The sequence below is a fragment of the Lethenteron reissneri genome, chromosome 33 (assembly GCF_015708825.2).
Source record: "Lethenteron reissneri isolate LAM-NWPU_2019-01 chromosome 33, ASM1570882v1, whole genome shotgun sequence".
In the NCBI taxonomy this organism is placed as follows: Eukaryota; Metazoa; Chordata; class Hyperoartia; order Petromyzontiformes; family Petromyzontidae; genus Lethenteron; species Lethenteron reissneri.
In genome coordinates this window covers 4,243,763-4,267,312 of record NC_083811.1, presented here as the reverse complement: position 1 = coordinate 4,267,312, position 23,550 = coordinate 4,243,763, and the positions used below count along the sequence as shown (strand labels likewise).

At 48.1% G+C, this 23,550-nt stretch overlaps 1 protein-coding gene across 3 annotated transcripts; it reads left to right on the top strand.

Moving 5' to 3' along the window:
• Positions 1-279: 279 nt before the first annotated feature.
• Positions 280-23,379, top strand: LOC133350224 (NAD-dependent protein deacetylase sirtuin-3-like). 3 transcript variants are annotated; one of them, XM_061564334.1, is made up of 8 exons: positions 280-498; positions 9,714-10,002; positions 12,714-12,940; positions 15,734-15,966; positions 16,753-16,853; positions 18,298-18,459; positions 19,364-19,576; positions 21,582-23,379. In XM_061564334.1, the coding sequence occupies exons 1-8, from the start codon at positions 452-454 to the stop codon at positions 21,888-21,890; spliced, it is 1,581 nt and encodes a 526-aa protein (XP_061420318.1). In that variant the 5' UTR covers positions 280-451; the 3' UTR covers positions 21,891-23,379. The 3 variants fall into 3 exon arrangements, with proteins under 3 accessions (XP_061420318.1, XP_061420320.1, XP_061420319.1); XM_061564336.1 differs by having other exon boundaries at positions 310-498; positions 12,770-12,940; XM_061564335.1 differs by having other exon boundaries at positions 310-498; positions 12,767-12,940.
• Positions 23,380-23,550: the final 171 nt, after the last annotated feature.

Below are 23,550 nucleotides of genomic sequence, written 5' to 3'. Positions count from 1 at the left end.
ATCAGGCATAATTAAATAGCGACATAAAATCTAACCAGAAAACTATAGACAGACATATTAGTAGACAGATATCACCAAGATACATAGACGTGACTTAACCGAAAGAACCAAATAATAATTCCTGCAGTCACGAAAGTTCTAATATTAAGATTTATTCCAGAAGAATCTTCCCGAAGTTGTCTTCCAGAAGACATCTTCCAGAAGACGTCTTCCTTGGCGTTCATAAACCCCCCCCTCCTGCCCCCCATCTTCCGGTGGCGGTAGAGTGGGGAGGTCCGCGCGGTGCATTGATGTTGTTAGTGCCAGGGGCAAGTGCTGCCCGCTCGTGTTGGTGACCGGGGGTTGGCGGTGCCCACAACTCCTACTCTCGTAGACTTTAACACTTTAAACTCAAACCTTTTAGCGTCTTTAAAGTTTAATTAATACACCCGTCGCACCTTCACAGCCGCCGATGAAGGTCTTTGCAATTAGCGCTCATGTCTTCGTTTCGCCAACACGGTACGGCTGAGTCAACAACAACAACATCAACATCGTCATCATAATCACAGTATTGTTGTTGTTGTTTGTTGTTCTTGTTTTAGTATAATCAGTCGCCTGTCTCTGATCATTTGAATGCGCGTTTTAAGTAATCGCAGCGAGCGCGTGGTTACGAAGCTGTTGTGTTTTACAGTGCGTCGTCGGTCAGTCGTTGTGAAATTCCACATTCCGATGGCGGGAGCGTACTTTAACCTTGACACCTCCATCATCATCATCATCGCCAATCACGATGATCAATCAATTACTTCGTGCAGCGTCTGCGTCGATTGTTTAAATCACGCGTCATTAAGTCGGCGTGCAGTGTGTTACATTAAACATGTCAATGGAAGCCGGCGAACATTGAGAGACGTTAAGTTTGACCCAATGTAGAGATCACAGTGGGGTGGGTCCTATATGGGCAGTTACATGCAAATCTTAAGGCCGAGTGATACATTGAGTCAAGCTTCTTCAGTGCAGTACTTGGGGCTGATTTATACACGATGTCACAGTAATCAAGTAGAGGCAGTACGGTAGCTTTTATCAATTCCAAACGGAAGCAGCGCTTGTGTCGATACAGAAAACCAATTTTTATTTTTGTCTTTACCAATATAATCAATGTGATCTTCAAATTTGCAGCGTATGCGTCGATTGTCCCACTGTGTGCTTAAATCACGCGTTATTAAGTCGGCGTGCAGTGTGTTACATTAAACATGTAGATGTAACGCCAGGTGGCAGGTGTAGTTAGACATCGAGAAAGCAACGCGTGCGTTTGATTTACCTGCGCAGGCAACGCATATAGGTTTGGTGCGGACACTGTCGCCTGAAGGGCTTTTGATGGTCTATGGGCGAGACTAACAGCGGAGTGGAAGCCAAAGGAGGAGGAGGAGGGGGGAGGGAACGCGCCCAAGAGGACGTCGACCCGTGGAGATGGAGCAAATGAACGGGATGTTGATGGGCTTCGTGTGCGAAAGAGCAAGATTTTACTCTTTCGGTAAAGTCACGTAGGTAGAAAATCAAATAAATCATCATCAAGTGGGCTTTTCCATACCTGTCAACCCCTTCTCCCACCTGATGATGGACGCTTGTGTCGCGCCCGAAACGTCGTCATTTATTTTATTTTCTACCCACGTGACTTTACCGAAAGAACCAAAGAGTATGGATTCCTGCGGTTACGAACACTTCAGAGTTTAATATTTTGATTTAAAGCTTTCGTGGCTGCAGGGATTTATATTCTTGGTTCTTTCGGTAAAGTCACGTAGAAGGGAGATAATAAAATAATATAAATATAAAACAATAAGAATAAAAATTCTCACGACGTTTCGACTGCAACACAAGCAATCATCATCAGGTGTGAAATCCACAGCAAGAACATTTGAAAAAAGTTGTGGATTTCACATCTGATGATGATTGCTTGTGTTGCAGTCAAAACGTCCTGAGAAATTTTTTTGTTTTATATTATTTTATTATTTCCCTTCTACGTGACTTTACCGAAAGAACCAATAATATAGTAGTAGGTTTTTACCCTTTTAAACTGGTACAAAACTGACACCTTTATTCAAGGCATCATGTTTGCAATAACCACAACACAAGTAGTAAGAAAAGCAAACAAAAAGAAGCAACTCTGATAATGATAATAATATGCACTGTCCTTGAAGTTGATTGGTCCACACCCGAGACGGCTTTCTTTAGAGCCTAGTCCCCCATTGGTGTTGGACCAGATGACACCAGAAGGCGTACAACTCAAACACAGTGCAATATCAGAGTATTGAGAGCTCATAGTGTAAACCAAGAATATAGTTTAATATTTGTTCCGTCGCGAGCACCGTTGGTCAAAGGATGTGTGATTGTGTGCCTCGCCGGCTCTCGATCACCAGTAGGATGTGTGAAGCATGCCCACGAGGTGGCGGTAGTAGTCCAGGAGAAGGAGGATATCTATCGGGTGTGTGTGGAATTGCGTCTTAAAAGTTACCGACGAGACGATAAACCCTCACTTTAAACAAAAATATATGACCGTACAACCACGGTATGTACACCTACGACCGTACGAGCTATTCGGCGTGGCGGTAAACCTACATCACCATTGTCATACCTGTTAACCCCTTATCAGTGCTGCCTACAACATTTTTACAGACCAATTCAGACATTATTGGTTCACCCCGTGCTCCTTTAAAATCACAACTTCATCATACGAAGTCCCATCACAAGGGAGAAACACAAACAAATAGACAACACAAATGTTGATAATTGGGTTTGTACCCTTTTATCTGGCAACAAAACTGACACCTTTTTTACAAGGAGTCATGTTTGCATAGACCACAATACCTGCAGTCAGAATGCAAACAAAAATACAAAACTCTGATAATGTATGCACTGTCCTTGTAATTGATTGGTCCACACCCGAGACAGCTTTTATTAGAGCCTGGTCTCACATGGTGTTGGACCAGATGACGCCAAAAGGCGTACAAATGTTGCCCGTATTGAAACGGCTGTATGCCGTATGGACCTGAAAACTCAATTTCCGTGCACGAGAATAACGGGGTTAAACCGTGTGGGTCGACACGATATGCATCCTACTCGACGAACGCCACTTAAACCAATGCAGGATGGAGGCTCTCCCAAGCATCGTGTCGGTGTCAGATGTAGATTTCGCACAGTGCCCCCATATGTTTAGGCCACCTAAAAAAACAATAGGATGCTGTATCGGACACGGGTTGTTGTTTGACCATACTTCACCATCTGGTCAGTGCGGAATATTAAACTAAGGTCCCTGGGTTCATGGGGGCAATGAGCCAGAATCAGAATCTCTATCCTGGAGAAATCCGATAAGCTGTGAAGCTCTTTTTTCCCACAGATGTCTAGGGAGGAGCAGGTCAGAAAGTTACAAAGACAAAAAAAGCTACAACAACGAACACAAACCTCAAACCCCCGTAGACCACAAACACAACGTTTATTAAACCTGCTTACAGAATGCTTACGCATGCTTAGTGTACGTTACTACAATAATTAGATACACCAAGGTTTTTGCGGTAAAATTTTACTGTATCAATTTTAGCTGTGACGGTCCCACCTGAAGACGGAGACTTGTTGCCTCCGAAACGTCGTGATTTAATTGATTTATTTTCATGTATTTTTATTTTATTATTTTTTACCTACGTGACTTTACCGAAAAAACCTAAGAGTATGAATTCTTGCAGTCACGAAAGCTTCAAATCTTGAATAGATACAGCAACTTATAAACCATGACAATTCAAAGAGATGATAACATTGTTTAATCAGTCCACGTTGCTACAGCAATAACGGGCGTGAAAGCGCGTTTATTAACCTGCTTGCACGTGAAGTACCTTAGTCGTAACGAACACAAATAAATCGCACACTCTATATGAAACGCCACGTGTCAAACGTTGACTTAGGTTGTCATTCTAAATAGCAATCGGTAAAACGAGGAGAATCAATCGCTGGTGCTTTAGCCAAAGGCCCACGCGCAGTAAAGGGCCACTATTGAACCATGCGATCCATGCAAAAAAGACACTAAAACACAACTGTTCTTAACAATCCCGCGTATGTATTCCAAAAGTATTATGGTGAGCGGTGGTAAAATTGTACCATACACCGACCGACGTGCTTTGAGGTTTGCCTCATCTGTTAAACTGCCCTGCTCCGGGTCTGTCTTTGCGGGTCCCCGTATTGTGACCAGGGCCGCAAGTCACCCACGTAACTTTGTCGCTAAAGAGTCAAATTAAGGTTGTGACCACCTGTGTAAGATCTACCTGACGGATGAGACCGTGTTTGTAAGGCTGCACTGTCAAATGCTGGTAGCGAGTCTCAGAAACTGTACCACCCGACTGCAACTTTTAAGAGGACACGCTAAGGTCGAGGTCATTCGTGAACTTTGCTTTCGGGAACCAGAAGCATTAACAGCATTTACATTTTGACAAGATAGATCTTAGTGGCCGCAATTGCGCACACCTAAAAATATTCTGTGGCATTTCAATCACAATCGTCATCATAAGCCGTGATCATTCCACTTCTGGATGTGGATGAAAGTCTTCCCAAGATGTTGCCATCTCTCGTGGTCTTTGCGATGCAACCAGCCTGAGCCATGCAGGGCCATCACTTGAGTTTATTTCATGGCTCCATGTCCATGGGGGTTCTTCCTCTTGGCAGTCTGTGTTCCCGAAACTTGAAAACACCGCTCGTTCAAATCATATCCCCAACATTTTGGGTCAATAGAAGTGCAATTAAAATAGTGTCTCCCACCGATTGTGATTATATTTTAGAAAAAATTATTTGCTTAAAGAAAACAACAACAAAAGCTGGAAAGTGCACAAAGGAGTGGGTGTGTGTGTGGAGAGATTCATGCTTTGAATTACATTACGGGGACGGAAACATTAACATACCGAGATAACCATCTGAGGCATATGGCATCAAACAATTAAGAAAAGTTAGCGGGCTATGTGCCTTGCGCACGATACACGACTTTGAATGAAATGAACGGAGGAGTGAATGCATTCATTTACAAACAGCTATTACAATTAAAACGCCTCCCGGCAACTTCGCCTTACATCGGCACACAGCTTCATGACGCAAAGTTCCTTAATGTCAATGACGATGATTATGACGGCGATGTTGCAAATTATGGTGATGTTGCAAACGATGTTGGTGTTGATGTTTTAAATTGTTCGGTTTGATGATGAGTGGTGGCGCGGATGGAAATGACGAAAATTAATTTGGTGATGCTGGGTCATGATGGATGTTAACCATTTTGATTCTGATGTAAACATTTTTTTTGCCGATGGTGATGATGCAAACTCTGATAGTGTTCATTATGCAAATGATGCAGATGATGATGACGACGACAAGGATGCAGGCCAGAGGTCGCAACCGGGTACCCGATACCCGTACCCTACCCGATACCCGGCTGCCCGTACCCGGCCGGGTACGGGTACGGGTACCCGTTTGCGACCCTGGTGCGGCCGGGTACGGGTACGGGTAGACCGTGAGTCACTGGTGAGTAACTGTTTGTCACTCATATCCCAACGTCTTGTCTCTTCTCACAATTCAAGTTCCTAGAATCAACCCACCCGCGCCTGCAACATGGCTTCATCCCAGAGGTCGCAATCAGGTACCTGTACCCAGCCGGGTACGGTACGGGTACGGCCGGGAACGGGTACCCGTTTGCGACCCTGGTGCGGCCGGGTACGGGTAAGGAATCAAAACCCGTTTGCGACCTCTGATGCAGGCACAGGTGCAATGGCAGTGCATGGCAGGGCCTTAGGGTGGAGGAGGGAGAGCGTCGTGGGGGTAATGCACAGCTGTGAGAGGGGCACAGTCTCTGGGGGACTGTTTTGATTCGGCATTAGCTCCATGGGGGGTCTCGGGGGGGCTTTCGAATAAAGAGTTGAAAGCCTTCACATCCGGCCATTACCATAATCTGAGGTTATTGGGGGGGGGGAGGAGGGGGGGGTTTGGGCGGTGGTGTTGGGGGGGGTGGTGGTGGTTTCATCAGAAAACTAAAGGAATTTTGCCACCACGTTTCAGCGGTGTAGCTGTGCCACGGATGGTCATTTTTAGTTGTTCGTTTGGCGAAAACTAAAATTCGAAAGTGTTTTGCAAAAACGAGATTAAATATCGAGGCTGAATACATTTAACGCATCTTAAGCCGACTCCGTTGTGCATCGAGCCAAAGTTTTGTACTTGGGATTGTAAATCAGAAATGAATATTTAATTAGTACAAACTTTGGGAGCTCGAAGGGGTTATTCTTTGCCGTAAACTTCGGGTCATATGTGGGTTTGTGTGCGCACACGAATTCGTGCCAGTGCGCGCGAGTGTGTGCGCGTGCATATACTTGTGTGTGTTTGTATGTGGAAGTGGCCGGTTGCCCGGCAACGTTGTTAGCTGGACAAACCAACTTGTTGAGCACGCTGCGAAAACTTGTTCCGAACGATTTGTCGATTATGCGCAACTCCATTCGCCGCCGCTTCCACGCACCCGCCACCATTGTCCGCCGCCACGCCTCGTGCGTCGCCATGGCAGCCGGCGGCCCAACGCTGCCGTCGTGGCAACCGGGCAGCCCGGGCAAGGGATTGTGGGGGTTGAACTTTGACCTTACGACCTTGTGGTTTCATCCTGTGACGTTTCTGCCACACACCCCAAACTCTTGGCTAGGCAGTGCAGTTTTTTCACTCTGGTTGGGATCTAGATGAACTCCTTGAAAAAAAAAATAAGAATTGCTATTGTGTCTTGCGAGAAATGTTGTTCGACGGATGCTGCAGCGGCAGCATGCGTGCAATTGTTTACTGTCGAACTTTAGTGCACTTTGGTTGCGAAATTTTATTGTTACCAGATCATATCTGGTGATTCGGCCAATTTGCAGTGGTGCCCAATTGCAAATATCAAACAAAAACATTGACGTATGTGGTAAGTGTTGTTATTAGGTGTTTTCGTGTGTGAAAGTACCATTGCAAGCTACGCTGGCAAACTTTATTGCAACTTTGATGGTATAAGGTAACCAATTGGTGATCTATGCCCTCATTTAAATTTGATTAAATATCACCCAGGAACCATTTTATTTGGGCCTTCGATGAAATAATCGAAGTTACAGTTTGACTCTTTGATGGCAGACACGTCGACGCAATGTGTAATTCTCTAAACTCACGATTAAATAAAGCAGTCACCCATTGTGAGACTTAGCCTTAATAATCAGTGACTAAGTTTATTGCTTAATAACCATTAATCATCCGGGTGCTACACTGCGCCGGTCCTGCCTTCTAAAGTCGCACCAGTTGTGGGAATCGCGCAATTAACTTTCCTCACATTGTCAACCGCGAGTTGACGTGCCATCACCATCTTAGTCAACAACCCACAACGCGGGCCGTCATTTAGCCCAGCTGAGACCCCGTCACCGTCGTAGGTGCACGATAAGGCGATTTGCCAGGTTGGTTCGTTGGTCGTTTTGCTCGAGCTGACCAAGGTGCGACTTGTGAGAGATCCACAACCGTGTAGCGACGGCCAGATTGGGGGAAGGGCAGGGCCGGTCGCGTCCCCCATTACATGCCGGGCACATCCCCAGCTCCTGCCGCCGCCCGTTGTCCTCGTGTCCTTGATTGATGCTCCGAGTGTCAAACAGCGGCTCTGGGAATAAATAAAAAGAAAGCCGGGGTCGTGGAGACAATGAATTGAGCGGCATTTGAACTTCAAACATTTACCCCCTCGCACGCCACCCCCCACAACATCTACACACCCACCCAGCCCGACCCATCGACCGACTGACCCACCCATCCACCCACCCACACACGCATCGACCGACTGACCCACCCACCCGCCCACCCCTTCCTCGTACCCATGGACAGCAAAAAGGGTTTGAAAGGCATTTGTCCAAAGAATTTGCCATCTTTGAAGAAGCACATCTGATTTTGCGATTGGTGGTGCGTATCCTCCTGACTTAATCTGAAAGCCTTTTGTGTGGGAATATTCATTCACTTTGAAATGTTGTGGCCGTGGTATTTTTCGTGGATGCTTGTCGCGTTCTGTTATAAACATCGGCGCTATCTCAATATATGCGCGCGGCTGCCCTTCTCTGGAGTTTTGTTGTTTGTGAGTAGCTGAACGTAAGGAGAATTGATGTTCCCATGTTTCCACGCTATTTTCAAATTACATTGCGTGCTGATGAAATCGGGTTTCTCACGAAGAGCGATTGAATTTATCCCGGCTTCGCTGCACTTTTTCGTGGCACACCAACCTTAACTGCAGGTGGTGGGCCCAAAATTGTGTTTAAGTTTCGCTTTGAAATTCAATTCAAGAAACGCTCTGCGCCGCAGCATCGTCAATCTCACTCAAGTTAAACATAAGCACAAAAAAGACCCAGTACACCTCACCACAGCTGTCGTTAACATCTTTTTTTTATTGGAAGAAGTGTTGTCCAACTTGTTAGCCTACTGTATGGTTTCTGTTATACAGCAGTGTTAATGTGGGCGTTGATGAGTTATTTTTGGTTTCATAAACCATGATAAATCTGCTGCTAAATGAAGGTCTCGCCAAGGAATTGCCTTCTCTCGCAGTCCTGTGATGCAACCTTTTTGGGGTGCCACGGTGGCGAGATGTTAACTACCTCGCCTGGTATGCAGGAGGTCGTGAGTTCGATCCCGACCCTGACGCCTGTTGTATATTTGGAGTTTGCGTGTCTCCCCGTGGTCGCGTGGATTTGTCTCCGGGTCCTCCGGTTTTTCCTCCACATTTATAAACATGCATTTCGAGTATTTGGCTACAATATATTCCTACTTGATAAGCCACTTTGTTGAGTGATCAATTGTGGCCAGGTCACTTCTGAAAAAGAGCTATATAGCCGAGTGGGCCTTACCTGGTAAAATAAACATAGTTTAGCTTCATAGTTGAGTTTATTTGTAAGTCTCATTATTTGCGCTTAACAAAGGGAAACGTTAGCAGACAAATTGGGAGTCCTATGGAGGTTCACTCTTCCCAAAATAGCATGAAGAAGTTGTCACACTAGCTCCAGTTAAGTGTACACCTGGAGCCATTCTCTAAAGGCACACCACACCATGCAGATCATGGGGCTAATTTGACCTTACTTCACCACTCTGGTTAGTGTGGGCTGGGGAAGGTGGGGAGCATAAACATTGGAGCATAGAAGTGCGTACAGCAAGCAATGGATTTGGCTGCACTGCCCTCTGTTGACAACATAACTAGTTGTTAACATCCCGCATTATTGCAATGAAGACCAATTGCAGTGCATTTGCAAGTTGCAATGTTACGTGGATTGCTTGTTATGTTATGAACACTTTAAAACATAAAGGGACCAAAAACACTGCACTGACACCACCGAAAATCGCAAGCCAATTCTTGAATGCACAATCCAGCATTAGTTGCCGTATAGTACAGTACTAAACTAGGACTGCCATTCGCGTGACGTTTCTGTGCAGCTTGGAGACACCGCTAACAACAAGTCCGCATTGCCATTACTTTGCACACTGAGACGTTTTTGAACTTTTGGGAGCGCAGATTTTTTTTCCCTTAATTTTTTAAGCCACCTAAAATAAATGTACCATCGTAAACATTGTACAGATCTCACCGGCGCTGACTGTGCGTGTGTATGTATGTCGAACTTCTTTCGCACGGTACGTAGCCAACCGTGCTAATCGGAGGTGCCATTTGTGTGTTTGCGCACCACGTGTCCGTGCAGGTGGTGTGGCGGTGCGTCAGGCCACGCGCAAGCTGTCTGCGCGGCCCACGCTTGGCAAGGCAGAGCAGCCGAACCCCATGAAGAAGCCGCAGGCATTGCCCGAGAGGAACGCGGCGGCGGTGGCGGCGGCGGCTGCGGCAGTGGCGGCGGCGAAGGTATCGGCGCCGGCGAGGACAGAGGTCAGGGGCGGCCCCCGGCCCGCTGGTGGCACGGCGGCGACGCGCTCGGAGAGCTCGCTGACCCGTGCGCTGGGCCGACTTGCCATCACCAAGACCACGCTGCCGACGCGGTATGATTCCCGGCCACGGCTAATGCCGGTGTCAAGCGGTATCTGAACCAGTCCAGGGCTCGCCCCCCATTCACCGACACGCATTGGTCCCGCGCCTCTAATTGCCGCGGTTTGCTATGTGTGGTGCGAGAGAAGTTCAACGTGCATACACACACGACCAGTGTGGTGCAGTATGGTCAAACATCCCCCACGTCCTGTATAGCAGACACATGAGGGATCTACATGTAAGTTCTGCCGGATGACTTTTGGCACGTAGTACGCCGATTCAGATGTCGGTGAAAGTTCACTTTTGGTAAAGATGTGCCCATGTCTCCATCACCAGCAAATGTGTCATTTCACCGCGGCACGCTGTTTCGATTGCTGAACTCGAGGTATGAATCCAACCCACATTCTCGTCATCTCCGTAACTCAACACAAGCCATTGGGCAGCGCTCACCTCTGTTTGCGATCCTGAGGTCGTCATGGGAAATTCCACATTCCCCATGGCACTGGGATGGCAATCTGTAGGTAAGTCGACTCACCACAAAATGGCACTCGTTTTGTTTATCCTGGATAGATTATGAGCTAGGCCACCCTCCCAACAGGGATTTGAACTGCTGACCTTTAGGTTTCGAGTATGTCGCTCAACCACAGCGCCCTCTGGCCAGCATGCACACGCCATGGACTATTTTAATACCTCTGACCGGCCAGTTTGGTATACTTGAGTTTAAGTCACCTATAAGTGTGAGCAAGTAACGGAAGTGCCGTGTGTGCAGACCCACCTAAAAAAAAGCATTTAAAATCCTCCTAAAAGCGATTCAGTATTCCATTGGTAGCTCTTTCAGATGCACTTTTTACAGTCGATTATTTCGGTGCCAGCTCTAAATCTTTTGCTCCGATTTCTGGGCGCTGCCCACTTCGTCCAGCGGTAGTCGTAGTTTAGTGTGCGACGCGCAGAGCGTTTAACGCCAATGCGTGCGCGTGTGTGTGTGTGAGTGAGTGCGTGAGAGTGGGGAGAGGAAGTGTGGTGGCGGTTAGCGTGCCGCACTTCGAACCCGGTGACCCGAGTTCCATTCCCGCTCACGGCCAACACCAGTGACGATTCTCAGAAACGGTCCTGGGCCTCCCCTAGGTCGGCTCAGCCTAAAATGAGTACCTGGTGCAGTGTGTAAACATCGCAACAGGGGAGACAAAGGCGGCCGGGCGTGGTGCTGGCAACCCACCCCGTTCTGTGGCCTGCTGGCCTAACAGCACTTGCCCCAACAGTCCGTTGAGACTATACGGAGGATCTTTGTCTTTGTGCGTGAGAGGGAGAGTGAGAGCAAGAGTGTGTGTGTGTGCGCGCAAGAAAAAGGGGAGGTAGAATTCCTCATTTCCTAGTGTCTGGCCTCCCCGGTGGTCAGTTTAATAAACCGAGGCATTGTTGTGGTGCCTGATGAATGGATTACTTACAGAAGCCCTGTCAGCCTGCGACAGTGTAGGGATGAATGTGAAGATATATCGGGGAGGAGCCTGGGGGGGGGGGTGTGTGAGCCGCACGGGGGGGGGGGGGGGTGGAGGAGCCAAGGCATTGTTAGGCCACTGTAGAAAATCTGTGCTGTGGGAGCTCTGGAGGTGGTGGGAGAGGTGGGGAAGGGGGGGATAAAGAAGAGGGGGGTGGATGCTTGATGAACATCATGTCGAGATGCCAGCGGAAAGTCCTGCAACTGTGGCATCTTCATGCGCTCATTGTTTTGTCGTCGCGCACCGACCGCGACTGAAGGTTTTCCTTTGCGGTGCAGAATAATGATTTTACTCTCTTTAACGGTATCCTGCCCCCAGTGATCTGACGAATTTTTTTATGATTCGGGAATCACGATTCGATAATAAAAGGAATATCTTAACAATATTGTTTTTGGTGAACCTGGTGCTGTGTTTGACAGTGGTGCACAAGCGCAAATAATATAACTAAACACGAGTCAAATAAAACTGTCTTAAAAGTATATTATTGCAGAGGTTTCGGGCAGTGAGCCCTTCTTCACAGCAATTCGGGAGGCCTCTCCGTGCGATGCGTTGGCGTTGCTTCGTGTTTTGTTCTGCCTCGTGTTGTGCAGTTTTGTTCTAAGTGTAACATTTGGTGGACTGTTTTGCATACAGTTTGCATGAATCACAAATGATAGGTTCTCACACGACTCGATTGCATAATCGATTCACATACACAGTTACAAACTGAGGTAGGCGTCAGTGCATAAAAAAATTTAATCGGTGCAATAATTTCGTCGTTCCATGCCTTGTACATCGGTAACTTCCTAAAATAAAATGGATATTTAAAAGTATGAAACTAAACATTTGATAAAAAATGTAACAAATTACTTTTACAACAGTAATAATTGAATAAAAAAAATGCACAATATACAACAAAGACGGTCACTGCATTGCGCGCTTTCAAAATGCGCTTCTGCGGCCGTCTGGAACGCTCTTCCTTCTGATATTAGGAAGCCGCTGGAGCTATGCACTTTTAAATCTAGATTCAAAACTAATTTCTTTACAACTCCTTTTAATGTTTAGTTTGTTGTCCTTCCCCGCACCTCCAATTAGCACAGTTGATTACGTACGGTGCGAAAGAAGTTCAGAATACATACAACAATGTTAAACTCAATCAAATTTACTCTAACATACATTTGCTCGGTCAAATAACTTTTTTTTTTTACCTAATGTGCTATTTCACCTGACCCACTGACCGTGCCGTTTAGAGCCGTGACCCACTGCCTGATGAACTGTACTGTGATCGCCATGTGGCCGTCAGCAGCACCAGGCCCTTCTCCACGTCGTCGCATCGGCGTGACGGTGCCGCGGGGGGCGGCAGGAAGATCGAGACGCTGGAGGACGTGGCGCGCCTCATCCGAGACGGGCACTGCAAGAACATCGTGCTCATGGCCGGCGCCGGATTGAGCACCGCCAGCGGAATCCCCGACTTCCGGTGAGTGGGGAAGGATCGTCGCTTTGCCGCGTCGTGGTTTTTTTCATGAATAGCGACGGTTCTGGATGGGGGAAATGATTTTTGAGTATGGATTCGTCTGTGCGATTTATTTGATCGTATGCTTATTTCGCGATTGATTTTTATTTTGCATTGTTTGTACAGATTTTTTTAATTGCGTTAGCTTTAACGTAAGATTAGCGTACGAGTTACATTCTGAATAAGCAATTCTCAAAACCACGATTAGGTACATGTTTCCTTGAGTGTAAAAAAAACTATTTCAATTCGTAAAAAAAAAAAAATATTCAATGCTACTTCATTGAAAGAATGGCTTTACATGCATAACTTTGTGTTAATCGTGTGTTTTGGCCAAACACAATTGGTCGTGTTATTCGCCGCGCGCTTACTCTCCACTAAATCCCACGTGTACAGTGCCCGGACAGAGGCTATTCACCTCGCCACGCCACGCGCAACACTGGCTTTACACTTCTCCTGGCTTAGCCGCAATCACCGGCCATGACGGGGAAAGTTTTTCATTTTATTATTTAGCCTTCCACCGTTTCTCCCTTTAACCACCACCCCCGCCCCCAACCACCGCACACACATCGCTCCTTCTCGTCCCTTCATATGCAGATGCAGCTCGCCCACCGTTCTGAATGCAAAATGCACCAGGGCAAGCCGTTTAACGGATTATTTAATTAGGCCCCAAACGCAGGGGATTTTTGGGCCGGTGTCTAAATAGCCGGGCGTTGCACAAAGGCCCGGCGGGGGCAGGCAGCGAGGGTGTTTATTACCGGAGTGTTTGCGCTGGTGCCGTTTGTCATTGGGCTGCTGCAAAAGGGGTTCACCGGGGGCCGTCGTGTTTGGGGGGGGGGGGGGGTAGAGCGAGGATCGGGGTTGGTGCCTGGGCACCCCCTTTCACTTTTCCCTTGCACACACCGCCCCCCCCCCCCACTCCTCCCGTGTGCCGCCTTTTCTTTGGGCCGCTTTTTTTTTGCTCGCTCGCTCCGACTCTAAGGGAGAGTACGCGGCCCGTCGCGGCTTGGGCAAATAGCAACAGCTTCGCGACAGAGTATCCGACGAGTGATGGAGCCGGCCGTGTGTGTGTGTGCGTGGGGGTCCTGTTAAGTGAGCAGTAATTTTCGTTTGTGCGTGCGTGCGCGCTTTTGCGGGGTCGTGTGAATCTCGAGACGGATACATTTGCGGCGGCTTAAAATATTTAAGCAACCCCTCCTCTGCCCTCTCCACCCCCCCACTGCCCCCCCACCCCACTGCCCCCCCCCCCACTCATGAACTCCCATCTCCTTGGACAGGTCCTCACCAACTTAAAGGCTCGCGAACGGGCCAGATGATAAGTGGCCGTGTTACAATGTGACGTGTGCCACTTTTGCAGCGACCCAGTCGCAGTCACTTAGTTTTTACATCATTTGAGTTTGCATTTAATAGGTGCTACATCACGGTTTAGTTAAATTATAATTTTACAATCCATGAAACGCTCTCATAAGTCTCAATAGTTTTATTCAGGATGTTCCTATGTTGAGATGTACGGCCTTGTTGGTTAATGAAGTAGATTGTACCTGGGAAAAACCCACACTTAATAATAATGCCCGATCCAGGAAAGCCTTGAGGTTTTTTTTACTTGCAAGAGGATCCTGCAGCGGGATATTTGGCCAATGGGATATGTTTGGCATGTGGGGAAGGAAGCTGGAGAACGCAGAATAAAAGCCCATGTGTGTGCGAGGAAAACGCTCGTGCCTCCGCACAGATAAGTTCAATCCACAGATGGAACCAGCACATTGAATTATCTGTGGACTGAACTTCATGGCTGTACTGCCATCTCTTGGCCACCTCACAGCCCACTTCTCATACAAAGTGGCAATTTGCCGATCGTCTATGCCCTACACAAACACAGACAACTTACGATGTAACTGGTCCATAAGAGGATTTTTTTTGGGTTAGATCGCGTAAATACAAATGTGTCGTTAAACCCGCCAACACCCGACACGGCCAATTAGTAAGGTTTGTTACGTAAACAGAATAAGGCAATTCGTTACTAGTACAGCACACCGGTGTGTTGGAGAGTAAACCCACAACATTTACAATTCGAGTACGACGTTTCGCCAATAATGACAACCAGCATCATCAGGCGACAGTCCAATTCATATTTACGCGATCTCACCCAAAATGAAACCCCTCTATTATGGATAATATTGATCACGAAAGCCTACGTGTTAAACAAATGTAACTGGTATTGCCACAATATCCCAATGCTGGAAAATGACCTGCACAGCACTCAGTTGGGATGACACATAACACAGCAACATCACCGCTTCCTCCCCCCACTACAGCGACTTGGCAGGGGGGGGGGGACCCCCTTCTGAAAATGTTTCTCGAGACTTGGTGAAGCTTTTCCTTGTAAACAAAATTAACGAGAAGAATAATAGTAGAAAACAATGTTATCCCCCCCCCCCCCCTTTCTCTTCCCGCGTCTATTAAAACTTTTTGTTCTGCCAGGTAAGGCCCACTCACCTATGTAGCTCTTTTTCAGAAGCAACCTGGCCACAAATGATAGCTGAACGAAGTGGCTTATCAAGAGGAAATGTATTTCAGCTAAATATTCGAAAACACACGCTTATAAATGTGGCGGAAAAACTGGAGGACACGGAGAAAAATCCACGTGACTACAGGGAGAACATGCAAAACTCCAAATAAACAGACGTCAGGGTTGGGATCGAACCCACGACCTTCTGCATACCAGGCGAGGTAATTAACATCCCGCCGTCCGTCTGTGCGTAGGACGCCAGGCACGGGGCTCTACGACAACCTGCAGCGCTACAAGCTGCCCTTCCCTGAGGCCGTGTTCGACCTCGACTTCTTTGCCGTCGACCCGAAGCCTTTCTTCACTCTGGCGCAGGAGCTGTACCCCGGCAACTGCCGCCCCAACGAGGCGCACTACTTTGCGCGCCTGTTGCACGAGCGCCGTCTGCTCCTGCGCCTCTACACGCAGAACATCGACGGCCTGGAGAGACGTGAGGGAGCCGCGGTTTCATTGGGGGGTGCTCGATGGGCGTGCAACGATGCGTCGATCCGTCGATTTTTAGGTCTGATTGCCCCGATATCCCGATTGTGCCGGAGGTTGGCATGTCCTGTCATCTTGGCAACTGTTAAGAAAACCCAGTGGGCTTGGGTAGAACAATTCGCAAGAAGGCACGGTGGCCGATGGTCGATACTGGTGATAGCGGCCTCTAAAATGAGGGAATGCGCCTGCCAGCACGTCGACTATGGAGATTGAGCGATGAATTCAGCTCGTGTGCACTGCTAGATCGATCGCTGCGTCGCGAGACAGTGACGGACGGCAGCGATTTGTGGCAAGGTCTTCATGCCGCAGTGGATAAGACCATGGCCGACGATAATGACGGCATCTCTCTGTATTTCCACGCAAACTCCTTTCGTCCTCACAGCAGCTTTTGGCTAGGCCATCGAATAAAGACAGTCACTGCATCGCGTGCTTTCAGATGCGCTTCTGCGGTCATCTGGAAGACTCTACCTTCCGATATTAGGAAGCCACTGGAGCTATGTACTTTTAAATATGGATTGAAAACGAATTCTTTAGAACTGCTTTTCGTGTTTTGTTTGTCGTCCTTCCCCCCGCACCTCCGATTAGCACGGTTGGCTACGTACGTACTTATGTTGAACGTCTTTCGCACCGTACGTAGCCAACCGTAACAATCGGAGGCAAGAAAGAAGTTTAACATACATGCGTAACGTTCGAAAGAAGTTCAACGTACACACACACGTGTGCTGCGGTGCGATAGTGGCGGGACTGCCGCCGGACATGCTGGTGGAGGCGCACGGGACGTTCGCCAGCGCCACCTGCACGCAGTGCCGCAAGCCGCAGCCGGGAGACCAAGTGCGGGTAGGAACTCCGACCGCTGTCATCGCCTCCGACGTGTGTCCTCGTCCGTTTACGTGCAAGGGAAATAGGCACCTTATTTGAGTTTGATGTTTCCGTAACTTAATTGTAATTGCACAACAAGCGGTCTAAAAATAATCTTCACGAGTCGACGCGTTCTACGGGATAATCCTACAAATTACTTTTACTGCAATTGAATCATGTTCATAGATGATCAAATTGTGCATATAAGAATCGGTTAATTTTTAATATATGCAAATCGTATGCAAACCGCACCTACGATTAGCATGGTTGGCTACGTACGGTGCGAAAGAAGGTCAGCATACAGACAGACATACAAATCGTATGCCCAGCAGTTCTTCATAAAACAAGGCAACAACAAATAAATGGGAAAAGACACGGCGAGAAATTAATTGAATTGTGACCCCGAACAAGCGATATTAATTGATATCTTTGGTTTTTTCGGTAAAGTCACGTAGGTAAGAAAAGGAAAATAAATCACTGTATCAAGGTAATTTTGTTGTGACGGTTCCACCTGAAGACGGAGGCTTGTGTTGCCTCTGAAACGTCGTGATTTATATTATTTTCCTTTTCTTACCTACGTGACTTTACCGAAAAAACCAAAGAGTATGGACCCTTGCACTCACGCAAACTTCAAATCTATAATGAATCGATATCGCCGAGACGGTGACTCGTAACATGCCGAGTAGCAAGCAGGTCTACGTTCGCAAGGCTGTGCTGCTCTAATTCACTGCTCAATAGATGGCGTTCTTATTATCATCTTGAACAAATAGCGGCACAAGTAAAGAGAGCCTTGAAGCTGGTGCAAGACAGGAGCAGGTGGTCTCATTCGGAGCGGTGAGGCATTGGGGAGCGCACTGCGCTTGTAGACTCCGCAAACCGTCTTTGATTCTCGGCCATGGCTAAAAACTGTGGCAAGCGAAACCTGAACCAGTCCTGGTGCATCACCTTCACCAGCGTGGTGAAGTATGGACGAAACAATCCCACGACCCACATGGCATGGGGAGGCTTTCATCCACCAGCGGATTGACGAAGGCTATATACAAACAAAAAATTGCCCAGATCTCAACTCGCTCACTTGGTGTACAGGAGGTCGTGGGTTCAATCTCGACCTTGACGCCTGTATATTTGGAGTTTGCATGTCTCCCCGTGGTCCCGTGTATTTGTCCCCGGGTCCTCCGGTTTTTCCTCCACGTTGAGAAACGTGCTTTTAGAGTATTTGGCTTCTATAAATTTCAACATGATGAGCTATCATTTATGGCCAGGTCACTTCTGAAAAGAGCTGCATAGCTCAGCGGGCCTTATTTGATCAAATAAAGATGTAGTTTAGTTTATACATTTCTCTTTGATGTGCATTGCTTACGTTTGACCGTGCATCCACGCGATATTATTTGACTTCTGTATATTTTGTTTACTTCTCTCCCAGCGCACCGTCATGAGCGGCAAGATCCCCCACTGCGGCGCGTGTTCCGCCGTCGTCAAGCCCGACATCGTGTTTTTTGGCGAGGACCTTCCCAGGCGCTTTTACGCCTACGACCAGGACTTCTCCATGGCCGACCTGCTCATCGTCATCGGCACCTCGCTGGAGGTGAAGTCGTCGTCTTCGGCGGTCGCGGTCGTTGGCCCGCTTCGCACCTATCCCGCCGAGTCGCCGTGTCGCTCACGAATTACATCACGCTTGCACGGCACTGTCGGCGCAGCGTTACCAAAGTGAGCCATTTGTCATGCAGCAAACTTGGAGAGAGGAGGGGACCCTGTGACGTACGTAGCCAACCGTGCTCATCGGATGTGGGCTATACGATTTGGGAGGGCCATTGCTCACTTGGCAAACTTGTCATTGTGCAAATGAGCAAGGCGAGGTGCGTGCTAAGAATTCCACCAAGAGGTAGGAAGAAGAACACATGGATGAGAGAGGGACCTCTGGTAAAAGAGCTTCGTTTGAGGGGCTTTACACGGAGGGGTCGTTGAGTTTGGCTGTCGGGACTTGGGAATGGGAAAGGATTTTGCTTTAGGGTGCTGCCAGGAGGCACCCTTTAGGAAGTGAGCTCACATGGGGGGGGGTATAGGGGTCAGAAGAAGACCCCCAGGGAGTTGGCAGCAAAGGGGTGCAAAGCTGCTATGTGCCATCTTGGTGTGTGCTGCTCCTCGCCTGACTTCCCATTAGTGGTAGTGGTAGTGTCAGCGTTTCGCTCATTGCGCTACGAACCTGGCAACCCGAGTTTGATTGCCGCTCATGGCCAACACCAGTGACGAATATCTGAAGTAGTCCAGGGCCTCCCCTAGGTCGACTCAGCTTAAATTGAGTACCCAGTGCGATGCGTAAAAACTTTGCCACTTGGGCGACAAAAGCGGCCAGGCGTGGTGCTGGCGACCCACCCCCTCGTGTGCCATTCCAGCCTTCCTAGGCACCTGCTAACAGCACTGGCCCCAACCGTCCGTTCAGGCTACACGGGGGGGGGGGGATCTTTGCCTTTTGTTTGCGGCGTGCGCAGGTGATGCCGTTCGCGGGTCTGGTCAGCGCGGTGCGTCCCGGTGTGCCGCGGCTGCTGCTGAACCGCGAGGCGGTGGGCCTCTTCCGCCGCGCCGCCTCTTCCCCGACGGACGTGGCGCACTTGGACGACGTGGTGGCTGGCGTGCGGCGACTCACAAACCTCCTGGGCTGGGACGCCGAGCTGGATCGTCTCATCGCCACTGAGAGCAAACTCGTGAGTTTACAACGACGGCAACAGCAATGGTAACGTCGTGGTTGAAGGTTAAGGCGCAGCAATGCAGTTTGTTGCTCATGGCCGCTGCCGGCAGAAAAGTCTCCACGACAGGGAGACCTCTGCAGAGCCCCTTGATAAGGTTAGTTCATATATTATTGGTTCTTTCGGTAAAGTCACGTAGAAGGGAAATAAATTCTTTTTTTTTATCAAAAAATTAAAAATATTTCCCTTCTACGTGACTTTACCGAAAGATCCAAGAATATGAATCCCTGCAGTCCTGAAAGCTTTAAATAAAAAAAGGTTAGTTAAGCCTACTCTTTTAAGATAGCCACACATTCCCAGACTCACTTTCAGGAACGTCCTATACAATTATAGTGTTTTGGCCAATTGGCTTTGAATGAGTGTTTTGCTTTGTTGAGAATGAAACCTTAGAACCCAGATAAGCCAACAGAGCATACGTGGGCATAACACTCAAAGGTTCACATAGACACGTACATACCAACGTCTTTCCATACGGATGGAATTCCCCAAAAACCCTTTTCGCAGTCGGTGCCCCCGCAAAAATCATCCATCCTCTGAGCCCTTTATTCAGCTCCCTTTATGTTTCTGCAGTGGAGCAACGGCCGCATACAGCGTCTCTCTGCAGGCCGTCCGCTCGGATGACACTGAAACGCGTGGGCTTTTTTGTGCGCAAGCACGGCGAGGCTTATCAAAGATGCTTAAAATAGATTTCCCGTGCAAGTGTGTGTGCGCGCGTGTGTGTCTTTGAAGTGGTGGGGAGCGGTGGTGTAGTAGTCAGTGCGCTGCGCTATGAACCCGGCGACTCGAGTTCGATTGCCGCCCACGGCCAACACCGGTGATGATTATCTGAACCTGGTCATGGGGCCTCCCCTAGGTCGACTCAGCTTCAAATGAGTACCTGGTGTGGTGTGTAAACATCACCACTAGGGAGACAAAGGCGGCCGGGCATGGTGTTGGCCACCCACCCCCTCATGTGCCGTGCCGGTCTTCATAGGTGCTCGCTAACAGCACTTGCCCCAACAATCTGGGCAGGCTATTCGGGGGATCTTTGTCTTTGCTTGTTTGAAATGCAACGCCGTTTTTCATTAGTATCGTCAATAATCTGACATGATCATTCGCTGTAAAACATAATAACAATGCTCGCCTTGATGAAAGCTCGACGTGCGACAATCCGTCGATTGTTGAACTTAAGGTACGCGCATTGAGTTGGCCATGTAAGCGCTGTGTTTTGAATTTATATTAATTGCATACCCCAATCCGATGACCAAATCGTCAGATCTCGACAATTGAGCATGGGTTGAGCTTGGATGGGCAACCACCATGCATGCCAGGTTGTCAACAACGGCATCTGCGGGATTTTGCAACAATGCGGGCAGCAGAGGGCAGTGCACCAAATGCATTGCTATATTTGCTTCTATACTGTCTTTTCGATTTAAAGCATTCGTGACTGCAGGGATTCATCTTCTTGGTTCTTTCGGTAAAGTCACGTAGAAGGGAAATAATAAAAGACGCTGTCTGTCTTTCCGACAGACCTGTTCTTCACCTGAGGACGGCTGCTTGCGTTGTGGCCGAAACGTCGTGAGAATTATTTTATTATGTTTTATTTTTATTATTTTATTATTTTCCTTCTATGTGACTTTACCGAAAGAACCAAGAAGATCTATACTGTTTGTCACCATCAATGGTGCCCTGCCTTCATCAACACGCACCGACCAGCGTGGTGAAGAATGGTTAAATTTGACCCCCCCCATGACCCGCACAACATGGGGGGGTGGGGGGGGGGGTGCTTTATCCAGCAATAGATTGACAATGGGCTGTACGTGTACTTGAAGAAGTGATACGATCAGCTCCGCAGAATTGAAGGGGCGTGAGTTGACCCCAACTTTCTTGCTTTCGTGAGCCACGTGTTGCCAACCTCTGCGCCACGTGGGACAAAATGTCATTGATTCACGCCAATCCTCACGCTTGTGTTTTATCTCCCAAGTTGGACAAGGAGCTGGCCAAGGCGGACGACGGTCCAGCCGACAACGGGAAAGCGGGCACCAAGAACGGGCCCGGCAAGAAGCCCTCCGGCGACGGCTCGGCGGGCAGAAGGGGCCTCCACACGGCGAGCCGCGTGGCCCCCGCGGCCACGGCGCCGGCGAAACCGTGGGCTGGCGTGATGGTGGCGCGCGCAAACGCACGCCGGCAGATCGCGCCGCCTCGCGCCATCGACGCGGCGTCTTCGGAGAGCGACAGCGATAGCAGCGGCGACGACGCCTCTTCTGATTCGTCGTCCGGAGCCAGTCTCTGAATGGTGGACGCGATCCGATTTAATTTGAAGTGGCATGGCGCTAAGCGGCATGTGACCTCCCCCCCCCCCCACCAACAACAACCATCGCTGAAGCACTACCGGGTACTCGCCAAAGAAAGGGTGTCAAAGATTGGGTGCCATTTGGTGTCGAGAAATCATCTTACGTTTGCATTACTGTTGCTCATGCTTGTTTTCCAGCCTTCGTGTACTTTTCTCTGTGATGAATTTCTCACAATTAGAACTGCTTTATTGTGGGGCACTGATTTGTAAAACATTGCACATATCTATTTAAAAGCACAGTTGTGCCATTATTAAGGTTGTTGCTGCTGCAGCAGCAATTTTATGCAATCAATGACGGTTTAAGCAAATGTGAAAATTATGAAAATTGCAAATTGGAATAATAGATAGGTTATTTTTTTAACTTTGACGTTGCTGTGAATTTAAATTTCGATAGAGTTCTGCACTGTACAAATTCGCTTATGCAAAATGTATAGCATGACATTTGTGGATTACCACAGTGAATGGAGTTTTAGGACAAGTCTTGAAAAACAACTTGAAGATGTATTTTTATTATGACAGTAATAATAATCTTTACCAAGCAGATGCCCATCGGAATCGCACCACCGTATCTTAATTTCGATTCTGCTTGGCTCGCGTAACAAGGGCGCCATGGTGGTGAGATGTTAACTTACCTCGCCTGATATACAGGAGGTCGATGGGTTTGATCCCGACCCTGATGCCTGTATATTTGGAGCTTGCATGTTCTCCCCGTAGTCATGTGGATTTTTCTCGCGGACCTCTGGTTTTTCCTTCCACATTTAGAAACATGCGTTCAGAGTATTTGGGCAGCTATAAATTTCCAATCGATAAGCCACTTGATCAAGTTATCATTTGTGGCTAGGTCAGTTCTGACAAAAAGTTATTATAGCTCAGCAGGCCTTACCTGGTAAATTAAAAACTAGTTTAAAAACCAGTTGATACCCAATGACGGTTGCTTGTGTTGCAATCGAAACGTCGTACTCCATTATTTAATTTATTTTCTTTCTACATGACTTTACCGAAAGAAGCAAAGAGTAACTCCTGCAGTCACGAAAGCTTCAAATCAAGTTTGAACTAGTTATAGTTTAACTTTAGTTCTTTTTCGAATGCCATCACACGATGTTCACGCGACGGTTTACCTTGTCAGCATGACGGGTGTGTGCACGGCCCTGCCCGTTCTCCGCAGGTCTCTGACTTGTGCGCGAGCGCCTCATTGAATCGCGAGCACCCCTTGGCAGATTTGAATTCACACATGGCAGTGCTGCTGCTTCAGCTGCTGCTGCTGCTGTTGATTCTGGCAAGACGCCCTGATCACGTTCGTTCCAGGATACGAGCATCGCACAAAGGATAGTGTTGCGCACTTCACAAGCCACGGAGTGAACTCAGGGGAGTTTGTCAAGGCAAAGAACTGGCAACTGGTGTTATCCACTCTCCAGGCTATATCGACATTTTCAAAAAAAATTGTTTCAGGGCGAGGGTGTTTGACTTGTTTACCTTGTGAGCTATGCCACTTTCTATAAAGCCACGAACTTACGTCGGAACTCTTTGTTGAACGACAGCAGGCACATTGCCAGCTGGTGCGGTAAGGGACGACTCTGTTGAAGTCATTGCGGTTTAATCG